Source organism: Pygoscelis adeliae, unplaced genomic scaffold (genome assembly GCF_000699105.1).
Source record: "Pygoscelis adeliae isolate BGI_AS28 unplaced genomic scaffold, ASM69910v1 Scaffold628, whole genome shotgun sequence".
In the NCBI taxonomy this organism is placed as follows: Eukaryota; Metazoa; Chordata; class Aves; order Sphenisciformes; family Spheniscidae; genus Pygoscelis; species Pygoscelis adeliae.
Genome location: NW_008825408.1, coordinates 571,246 through 581,928, shown reverse-complemented (window position 1 = coordinate 581,928; position 10,683 = coordinate 571,246). Strand labels below are relative to the sequence as shown.

At 58.3% G+C, this 10,683-nt stretch overlaps 1 protein-coding gene across 1 annotated transcript in view; it reads left to right on the top strand.

Annotated features, from left to right (window-relative positions):
- The first annotated feature begins 1,663 nt into the window (after positions 1–1,663).
- LOC103922317 overlaps positions 1,664–10,683 on the top strand; it is a 9,857-nt gene continuing 837 nt past the window's right edge. Inside the window, exons 1-9 of the mRNA XM_009330427.1 lie at positions 1,664–1,775; positions 3,279–3,521; positions 4,921–5,211; positions 7,546–7,643; positions 9,083–9,275; positions 9,498–9,609; positions 9,748–9,994; positions 10,273–10,312; positions 10,597–10,673. Coding sequence (XP_009328702.1) covers positions 1,664–1,775; positions 3,279–3,521; positions 4,921–5,211; positions 7,546–7,643; positions 9,083–9,275; positions 9,498–9,609; positions 9,748–9,994; positions 10,273–10,312; positions 10,597–10,673 — 1,413 coding nt within the window. The remainder of the gene's footprint in view (positions 1,776–3,278; positions 3,522–4,920; positions 5,212–7,545; positions 7,644–9,082; positions 9,276–9,497; positions 9,610–9,747; positions 9,995–10,272; positions 10,313–10,596; positions 10,674–10,683) is intronic.

Sequence of the window (10,683 nt, the reverse complement as noted above, 5' to 3'; positions counted from 1 at the left end):
TCCAGCAGCCACTGCCTCTCCCGCACTGTGGGATGCCGGTGCCCGGTGCAGCCGGCAGGTTGAGGGGCAGCCCGAAGGCTCTCCTTAGTGAGGAGCACACTGCTGGAAGATAGGGCAATTGACCACTCTCTTCTCCAGCTCTTTTTTCAACTTGGGATGAGCTGCATGTGCAAGTAAAGACGTGTTTTGACAGTCCTTCATATGAGCTGTCTGACCATCATTGTGGTACCTGCAACTGGCCCCTAGGACTAAAGCATCTCCTTCACATGGGTTCTCGTTGGTGTGACCTTCATGCCTGATGGAGCTGCTCTGGATGGCTATTGGGCAGAGAGGGAAGGAGCGAGCTTAACCCCATGTGGCTACTGCTGGTTGAGAAAGGGGAATGTGCAGGGTTGGGATATGGGAGGGTTGGTTTGTGCTCCTGCCACCTCCTGGGTTGCCCTGCTCCCCACTCCCTATCCCCATATCCAGTCAGAGCCTGGGCTGTCAGCATGGTGACTCTGCCTACTCTGTTCAGACAAGCAATAAAGGCTCATGGTTTGGAGGGGGCCTCCTGCCTCCCCCCCAGCTCCTGTCTGTTCCCCTCATTGCCCTTGTGGGGTCGTGTTCCCTGTGGGGTGCTGAGCACCTTGTTGAGGGGAGGCCATGAGCAGGCCTGCTGTGGCCTGGAGCTGTGGCTGACAGCCTCCCCAAACCTCCATGGCTGTGCTGGGCAGCTCTGACGTGCATTTGGATGGGGTGTGTGTTGGGAACCAGTGAGTGGTGGTGCTCCCCTCAATACGTCCTGAGCAGGAGTGTGTCTTGTGCATGTGCTGTGGGCAAAGCTGAGGGACAAGCATGGTCTTTGCTCCTCCGCAGCCCCTGTGTCTGATCACCCAGCCCTCTGGGATCTGAGACATCTCAGATGGGCCCATGGGAGGTTCTGGAGGAAGAGAAAAGCAGGAGCTGCTGAGGAGCAAGGCGGGGGGTTTAGTAGCTCTGAGGGTTTCCTCAGGCACTCGGCTGGCACTAGAGGGCAGGGTGGTCTGCACACCTGGGGACAGAGGAGAGTGTTGCCAGGCTGAGGGGGAGGATGAGGAGGCAGCTGGGGATGGAGGAGCAGGGAAGGATGAGAGAGGGTGTGGGCTGAGTGTGTCTTTCAGAAGGGCCAAGGACTTGTTTCAGGCCTTGAGGTACTCCTTGCAGATCACGTCCCCATTCCTATCCCTGCTCCTTGCTAGCTCTTTATGTGATTTCTCAAAGGTCCTCCATCTCCTGTGATCATTGAGGGGAAGTGCAGTGACTCATCACAACTCTAAAACCCATGCAGTGACGTTGGGAAGCACATGGATATTGCCTCAGAAATAGGAGCAGTGCTTCTTGTATGCACTCTGGTACCTAGGAGGGTTTTGGGGGGAAACTCTGGGATCCTGGTGACAGGGGTTCTTCTGTTGAGTACCAGAGCTTGGATGCCCCTGGGGAAAAAAGGCAGCAAAAGGCAGTAGCACTGACACTGATGGGAGGTTCCCTCCCCAAAGAGGAAGCGTCCTGTATCTCATGAGGTTTCCCCACACATCTGTTTCCTTCCTGTGATTGCAAGTCTTGCAGTCAGTTACAGATGCCTGGGCTCAGAGGCAGCAAGTGGATCTGAGATTTCAGCCCTGCCTGGGGACTTCATGTTAGCATGGCCCTGCAGTTGCAGGCTCTGAGCTTTCTCCTGGTGCTTGTATCTCTGCTGGCAGCACAGGGCCAGGAAGAACCCAATCCCAAGGTCCAAGGAGAGTCCTGGGAAACAGGTAAGAAACGGTTCCTCCTCTCCCCTCAAGAGAAGATTTTGCTGCTCCTCCCCCTGCAAGCTTGATACGCAAATTTACAGCATGCAGCCATGGCGGACCCCTGAGGGCTGTGTCAGCTGGGGCACCTGCTGTCTCTGGGAGACCCTGGGGGGCAGGAGCTACTGTGGGGGTGCACTGGGGGTGCTGTGGGAAGAACAGGATTGGGCTGGATGGTCGGGGATGGGTCATGCCCTCCACTGAGCCAGTTTGCCAATCGTTCCCTGGAGGCTGCAGGCATGAATCAGGCATGAATTCATGCACCGTGAATCAGGGGAAGGGTCTTCAGGGGGCAGGGCTACCGCTTTTTGTACACATCCTGTCCCCAGGTGTGCCCGAGGGACACCGTGCCTGCTGAGAGCAGAGCAAAAGGGAACTTGCTGCCACATTGCCAGCTGGATGGGCCTGGGCGTGGGGAGCGGCTGGGTGCCTGGGCGTGGGGTAGGTGGTGGCTGTGTGTCACTGGGGCACAGCTGCTGGCTGCGGCGCTCAGCTGGGCATCTCTTGCCTTCTGTAATCAGGGCTGTTTGAGAGCAAAGCCTGACCGTAAAGTGGCTTGTTCACCAGCGTGTCTGTACCTCTTTGTGGCTGTTCAGAAGATGGTCTGAACCTTGTGAGATCCCTTCTCTGCCCCTTTGGCAGAAGAAAGTTTGTATTTTAAGCACTTAGAGGCCTCCCGGAGCCCCTTGCAGAGGCTGGAACAGGGAAGTGCTCCTTCCCAGGTGCCAGCATCCCTGCCTGTGGGAATCATTGCCAGAAAGCCTCCCCCCGCAGCACTCCGCAAACTGCTGGGACAGGCTGTGCCTACTCAGCCCAGAGGACGGTGAATGTGGTGAGGAGGGGATGTGGAGGAGGGAGCAGGGCTTGTAGCAGGGAAAAGGGGCAGGGGCTGTGGTAAAGCAGGGGACGTGAATGGAGAGGGCATTGCTCATCCCCATGTCCCACTGCACGGTGGCATGGGGAAGCAGAGTTGCAGAGGGACTGACTGAACCAGCACAGGGACCCCAGAAGTGTAACAGGGGCATCTCTGGTCCGTGTGGGAGGGACGAGCCATGGCTGGAGAGACATGCACCCCAGCAGGGCTGGTGGTGCCATGGCCCATCAAGAGCAGCCTGAGCTGGGGTGGGTGACATGTTCGAAGGAGTGGCTGGAGGGGGTCTCCCAGTGCAGGGGTGATTGTCCTGGGAAACTCCCTGCTGTGGGCTGTGGAGGAGGGAATATAGTGTCCCCGGACAAAAGGGTGGATGGGGGAGGTTCACGGATGAGTGATCATTCACGCTTCGGGTACACAAGGCGGGCCCCCTCCCAACAAGCCTTGCCTGTGGGTCATGTCCTGGCAGATGGACGTGTCACCTTCCCTCTCCCTGCAGGGGCTGGAGGGATTGCTGGGATTTCTCTCCCACCACCCACCCCTGCCCCATCTCATCACCTCAAACCACAACTAACACCCACGTTCACCTCTGCCAGAAACGTGCCAAAGGCCCCGGTGGGACTCAAGACTCCGGCTGGCACCAGACCAGGACAATTACAAGAAGAATGAAGAAGTGATGCTGAGCTGCCCTGAGGGTTTCCAGCCGTCCTTCACTGAAATAAAATGTTCGAGTGAAGTCCAGTCCATCAGTCATGGGAAACCTGTATACAGAGAAGTTTGGCGTGGAAGGGACAGCAGAGGTGGCTGGGTCCGCATTCGGTCCAACGTGGAGTGCATTGGTAAGGGAGGCATCAGGAGCTGTCCTGGCTGCCCCGCTTTGCCCTTCCTGAGCAGGGGAAGGCAGGCTGTGCGGGCACAGGAGGTCTGGGGCTCTCTGCCTGCCTGGGGAAATGGTAGGTGCTGCTGAAGGCATTATCAAGGCAATCCCTGAGTCTGCCCTGAGTTCAGCCTGTGGTTCACCAGTGGATGGGAGGTTCTTGTTGAAGGTGCAGTTGATAAGGGTCTCCCTGAGGGCTTCTGGCAACAGCATGTGCACAAAGGAGAGGAGCATGGGAGAGCTATGTGTGGTAGTTTGTGGTCTGCATGGCATCATGGCTGGGGCAGGGGCAGGTTGCTGCCTGTGTCCTCTCAAACTGCGCAGCTGTGAGTATCACAGCTTGCTCCCCGTAGGCTGGTCACCTCCAGGCTCTGTATCATGGTGGGCACAGGCTTGGCACCATCTTCTCACAGCTTGGGTCACTGAGGTCCCCTCCAAGGGAGAACAGGGCAATAGTGGGCTGATTTGGGAACCCAGTGAGAGGTCCCTGAAGTTTTGAAAACAATAGTCCTCTGCTGCTCCCCAGCTCACTGAGAACCCTGAGACCTGGGCCACAGCAAGAGGTTTCAGGGCTGGTTCCCTGCAGGCAGCTCTGAGCATGGGTAGTGTGGGGAGGTCGGTGGGAGGAGAAGGGGATGCTTCTCCTGTGACAGCCCCACCCTGTGGACAGTTCCACGCATGGCCCAAGCTTTCAGGGTGTGCCGCCTGGTCCCCTTGGGTGCTTTGTTGACTTCCTGGGGCAGGTTCCTAAGGCATGAAATAGCCCTAGCTTCTTAGATGACGCCACAAGGCACCAGGGTCAAATACTGGTCCATCAGTCACTGTGCAAGCTTCGTGCATAGTATGAGCCCCTCATGGGTGCCTCAGTCCCTTGAGCTCCAGCTCCTCCTGGCCTTTCCTGGAAGGCCTGGGGGAAGCAGCACAGGGCCCTTCTTGCCCTCATCCCCTTGCTGGGTGCATGGTGTAGGAGGACTACTCCTTATGGTGTCCTAGAGCTCCATCTCTCACTATACTGCCAGGGAAAATGAACCTTTCTCCCAAGGTCTATGCAGAGCAGGAACAGGCTGGGTTTTTCTAAGAGCTGCATCTGTTGGACTGTAGAGATGCTGGGACTGACAGATACCACAGTTTGACTTGGTGGAGAAAGTTGCCTTGAGCAATAGTAGTCCAGACATTCACCCATATCCATTCCTGTCCAGACTCCTTGTGCTCCCCTACCAGAGAGCTGGAGTGACCAGTTTCAGCCTCTTGCTTTCCCTCCCACTCAGCTGGATGGGGAGCAGAGCTATCTGACCCAGCACGCTTGCAAGGCTGGGAGGGGAAGGGAAGGAAGTGACCCTCTTGCAATGTTTCCTTCACAGAGGTCCTCCAGGTTGTCCCCGGGACCTTGGAGATTTCCAGCACCAGCATCAAACTGAACTGGACCTGCAGGCTCCCTGACGCCTGCCAGCGCATGCGGGCCACGTGCCGTCTGGCAGGGCCTTCCTCCCCTCCCTGTGAGGCTGAAGAGGTGAAAGGAGAGGAGACGCTACACGGCCAGAAGGGAACATTCACCTGTCCCCCTCTGCAGCCCTTCACTGACTACAGTGTCACCATCTCCCTGCCGCCCAGCACGGTCCTTTTCACATGGTTGGTCAGGACAGAGGAAACAGGTATGTGCGCACAAGTATAGGAAAGAAGGGACAGTCCTGGGCTGTGTCACAGGTAGGGGAGGTGGATAAATGTCCCCTTCGACCAGCTCAACCTGATCATCCACTCCCTGCAGTGGTGGTCCTGGGTTTGGTACTGCTTGGAGCCTGTGGGGCTCAGTGGAAGGGGCTGTGCAGGGCCCTGGAGCACAGCACGTCCCCTCTTCACTCTTCCCTCCTCACCACACTGTTGCTGCTGCTGCAGCACATGCAGCCTTTGTAAGGGACAAACCCTGCTTGGGGGGTCCCTTTGCAGCGTGTCCCCTGGGCCAGAAGCTGCCTGCACCCTGCTCTGGGATCAGCCCCTCCTCGCCAGCCCCCTGTGTGACCCCGTCCTCCTGTGCTTCCAGTGCCGGACAAACCAGAGAAGCTGTGGCTGGATCCCAGCACGGGGTCCCTCCGGTGGAAGCCGCTGCCCTCCTGCAAAGGGGAGATCATCGGATACCAGGTACCAGGGGACCACGGACTCCCCGTGATCCCCCTGACCTTGCCAGGTGCCTCCTTGCCTGGAGCTCTGTGCAGGCAGGCAAGGAGAGTGGGGAAGGGAAAGCTGTGATGACCTGCAGTTCCCAGACAGTCCAGGTGAATATCTGGCTGTGATGAGCAGGAGCATTTTCTATCTCACCCTTGACATTCCTCATGCTGTATAGTTGCCTGGAGAGGTGGTGGAGGCTACCTCTCCTCTGGGCTTACTCATCGGGTATGCTCAGCCTGGGGTTTGGCAGACTTTGCGGCTCAGTGTGCAGCACTTGGTGACGTGTCTGCTATGGTGGCCTCCCAGGGTTTCCTGTGCCTCTTGCATGCTTGTTTCTGGTTCCTGCCACAGGGAAGCCTGTGGTTTGAGTCATTCTCTGAAAAACCCTCTTTTTCTGGGATAGTTGCACCTTTCCTTTGAGTTTTCCTCTGTGCGTGGCTAGAAGCATCTCCTCTGTCTGTGGGTTTGGGGCTCTTCCCACAGTGCAGCCCTGCTTTCTAGCACTGAGGGGGAGTGAGACCCTTACCAGTGTGCCCTATGCCCTCTCTAAGGACAGACCTCTCTGTGGGGTGACAGGGACCCAGACATGCTGGTTCTTCGTGCCCCTCTTAGCTCTTTCCTGGAGAAACTGGCAAACAGGGCCCTGATGGCATTGCTTGTGGGTCTGTTCCAGCTGGTTCCCTCCTCCCAGACACCTCTGTTTGTGAGAAGAGCCCTTCTTTCTGGTTTCAGTTAGCTCCTTTTTTGCATATTCCCAAGATGCCATTGCCATAAAGACCCTGACAGCAACGAGGATGGCCTGGGATCTCAGGAGAAATTAAAATTGGCAAATGGGCAGCCTCCATCTATATCCCTTGTGGGAACTCTGTCATCCGCTTTTCATGTAGAAAAAGCCTTCAGAGTCCAACCTTGCACAGGAGGAAAGAGAAGTTCAGAGCTCCTCTTGTGGGGGACGTCAGCACAGTGCCTGCGATGTTGCAATACCATACCAGTGGCCTGGCCTTGGGCTCATTACACATATATACACCTCTTCAAAGGAACGGAATGGGGGCAGTTGCCTCACTGGGGGAATTCTCCCAAAAGGTCACATCCAGCTTCTGAGCACACCATGACCCCAAACTCCTCCTGATCCCCTACCAGAGTTGGAGTGACCAGTTTCAGCCTCTTGCTTTCCCTCCCACTCAGCTGGGTGGGGAGCAGAGCTGTCTGACCGCAGCACCTTTGCAAGGCTGGGAGGAGAAGGAAGTGACCCTCTTGCAATGTTTCCTTCACAGAGGTCCTCCAGGTTGTCCCCGGGACCTTGGAGATTTCCAGCACCAGCATCAAACTGAACTGGACCTGCAGGCTCCCTGACGCCTGCCAGCGCATGCGGGCCACGTGCCGTCTGGCAGGGCCTTCCTCCCCTCCCTGTGAGGCTGAAGAGGTGAAAGGAGAGGAGACGCTACACGGCCAGAAGGGAACATTCACCTGTCCCCCTCTGCAGCCCTTCACTGACTACAGTGTCACCATCTCCCTGCCGCCCAGCACGGTCCTGTACACACGGCTCCTCAGGACAAAGGAAACAGGTATGTGTCCACCTACAGGAAATGTAAAGGTGCCCCTCGCCCGTCAGCTCAACCTGATCATCCGCTCCCTGCAGTGATGGTCCTGGGATTGGGGCTGCTCAGATCCTGTGGGAATCAATAGAACGGGCTGTATAGGGCCCTGGAGCACAGCATGTCTCCTCCTCGCTCTCCGCTGGGCCAGGAGCTGCCTGCACCCTGCTCTGGGATCAGCCCCTTCTTGCTGGTCCCATGCATGACCCCGTCCTCCTGTGCTTCCAGTGCCGGACAAACCAGAGAAGCTGTGGCTGGATCCCAACACGGGGTCCCTCCGGTGGAAGCCGCTGCCCTCCTGCAAAGGGGAGATCATCGGATACCAGGTACCAGGGGACCACGGACTCCCCGTGATCCCCCTGACCTTGCCAGGTGCCTCCTTGCCTGGAGCTCTGTGCAGGCAGGCAAGGAGAGTGGGGAAGGGAAAGCTGTGATGACCTGCAGTTCCCAGACAGTCCAGGTGAATATCTGGCTGTGATGAGCAGGAGCATTTTCTGTCTCACCCTTGACATTCCTCATGCTGTATAGTTGCCTGGAGAGGTGGTGGAGGCTACCTCTCCTCTGGGCTTACTCATCGGGTATGCTCAGCCTGGGGTTTGGCAGACTTTGCGGCTCAGTGTGCAGCACTTGGTGACGTGTCTGCTATGGTGGCCTCCCAGGGTTTCCTGTGCCTCTTGCATGCTTGTTTCTGGTTCCTGCCACAGGGAAGCCTGTGGTTTGAGTCATTCTCTGAAAAACCCTCTTTTTCTGGGATAGTTGCACCTTTCCTTTGAGTTTTCCTCTGTGCGTGGCTAGAAGCATCTCCTCTGTCTGTGGGTTTGGGGCTCTTCCCACAGTGCAGCCCTGCTTTCTAGCACTGAGGGGGAGTGAGACCCTTACCAGTGTGCCCTATGCCCTCTCTAAGGACAGACCTCTCTGTGGGGTGACAGGGACCCAGACATGCTGGTTCTTCGTGCCCCTCTTAGCTCTTTCCTGGAGAAACTGGCAAACAGGGCCCTGATGGCATTGCTTGTGGGTCTGTTCCAGCTGGTTCCCTCCTCCCAGACACCTCTGTTTGTGAGAAGAGCCCTTCTTTCTGGTTTCAGTTAGCTCCTTTTTTGCATATTCCCAAGATGCCATTGCCATAAAGACCCTGACAGCAACGAGGATGGCCTGGGATCTCAGGAGAAATTAAAATTGGCAAATGGGCCATGGGCAACACCAGTCTCTTACTCGGGACTCCCCTTTGCCTTTCCAGGAAAAGGAAATCTTTGCCCAGCAAAGCTAAGGATGATAATTAAAAAGGTAGGAAAATGCAATTTTCTGGACCACCATCACAGAAAGGTCTGTAGGGCTGGGTGGCAGCTGGAAGGAGAGCAGAGATGCTCCTCTTGTGGGGGACGTCAGCACAGTGCCTGCGATGTTGCAATACCATACCAGTGACCTGGCCTTGGGCTCATTACACATATATACACCTCTTCAAAGGAACGGCCTCCCTCTTGCCCTCAGCTCTTCACAGAGGCTTGGTCCTTTGCTCACAGAGGCAGCCGCTCTGACGTCTTGAGTGTTGGCTCCAAATTTCTCCTCTCCTCCTCTTGTCTGCTTTGAGGTCCACGCATGGGGCCAAGGCTCCTGCTGGTTCCTCTCCAGGAGCCTTGCACGGCTGGGGCAGTCACAGGGAAGGGGAGGCTTGTAGGGATGCTTTGCTCTGTCTCGTTGTGCCATGGGCAGGTTCCCAGAGGGCAGGTCGCAGCTGCTGCCCTCCAGCTCTGTCTCCTGTCCCCAGCTGAACATCACGACGAGGAGCGCACGGGATGGCAGCTTCCTGGAGATGGAGCGGCTGCGGCTGAACAGCTCCGTCACTGAGTACCCGCTGCCTGAGCACAGCCCCGGCAGCAGCTACGTGGTGACGATGCAGGGACTCACGGCCGCCGGAGCCGGGGCTGCGTCGCTGTGGGAGTTTCAGACCAACAGCTGGGGTAAGGCTTGTTGTGCCCTGGTCCCTCCGGGGTGGCCACGGCATGTGCCCCGACTGAGGCAGCTCTCTGTCCCCAGCCCTGTGGCCTCCTAGATGGCGTGGAGGTGCCTGGGCACAGAGGAGCTGTGCTCTGCAGCCTGCGCTGCCCAGGGCTGCCCCTGCCCCCCGCACAGCCCCTGCCGTGCTGCCCACTGATGCTCATCCCCCGGGTCTTCCCCTCCAGACACCCCGCGCCCTCTTGACATCAGCTGCCACAGCGTCCGTGACATCTCCCCATCCCAAGGGACGGCCGTGCTTCCCCTCCGCCCCATCGCCCCTCACCCCGAGGTGGCGAGGTGAGTGCAGCCCCCGGCAGCTCTGCTCTCCGCAGCCCCAAGATGGGTTTCCCCACCGGCAGCATTTGCCCGCAGCCGCCTCCGTCCCTCTCTCCCTGTCCCCGTCTCCCCTGGCCCTCTCACCGCCCTGTCTTGCAGGGAGCACCAGCTCATCGTGGCCGCGATGCGCAATGGCACGGCAGTGGAAGGCGCCTGCCTGGGGGAGCCGCAGCCCTTCAACACCAGCCAGCAGCCCAGCACCTACGTGGCCGCCGTGCTCAACCTCACCGCCCCCATGGACTTTGTGCTGGGCAGCGGGACCCACGGGCAGGGTTACCACAACGCTGCCCTCCGGCCGGGCTCAGACTACATGGTCCTTCTCCGTCTCGTCCGCCGCTCGCAGCAGGTACCTATCGCAGGGGGCTCCTGCTCCCCGGGGACGCTGCCAGCTGGGGCCAGGCTCCTCGGTGGGGTTTTGGCCGGCCACCGACGGTGAGCGGCAGTGCTGCATGGGCTTTGCTCCCGATGCCTGCGCCGAGAGCCCAGGCGTCTTGACAGGACAGTGTCCCCGGGGTCCTCGGCCACAGGTGGGGCATTTGGTGGCTGTGGGTGGGAGGCCTTTGCCCCCAGGGTGGGCAGTGGGGCAGGAGTGGCCTGATCTCTCCCTCCCGTCTCCTCCAACAGGCAGAGAAGTTCACCTGCGTGTGCTACAGCTTCTCTGTTGGTAAGTGGGCTCCTCGCTCCCTGTTTCTGAGGGTCTCTCCTGCATCCTCCCTTTTCCCAGCCTGGCCGCTTCCCGTGGTGAGGAGCTGGCCTAGCGCAGGAGCTGCTGGGTCTCATGGGGAGCAGAGGAAACCTTTCGTTTCCCATACATGGGGTGATCCTCCATCCCAGAAGAAACCCAAGCCAAGACACACATCTACACACTTGCACACACTCTTTGCCATTGTTTGGGCCATTGCCAGCATGTGGTCCAGGCTGTGGCACCCACTCCTGGCTGTGTGTTAGTTGCAGGGCAGCCTCCGGCCCCATGGCGTGGGACTGTGATTGGCGTGGTTGTGCTTTTGGCACTCCTCCTCCTGTCTGCAGGGATCC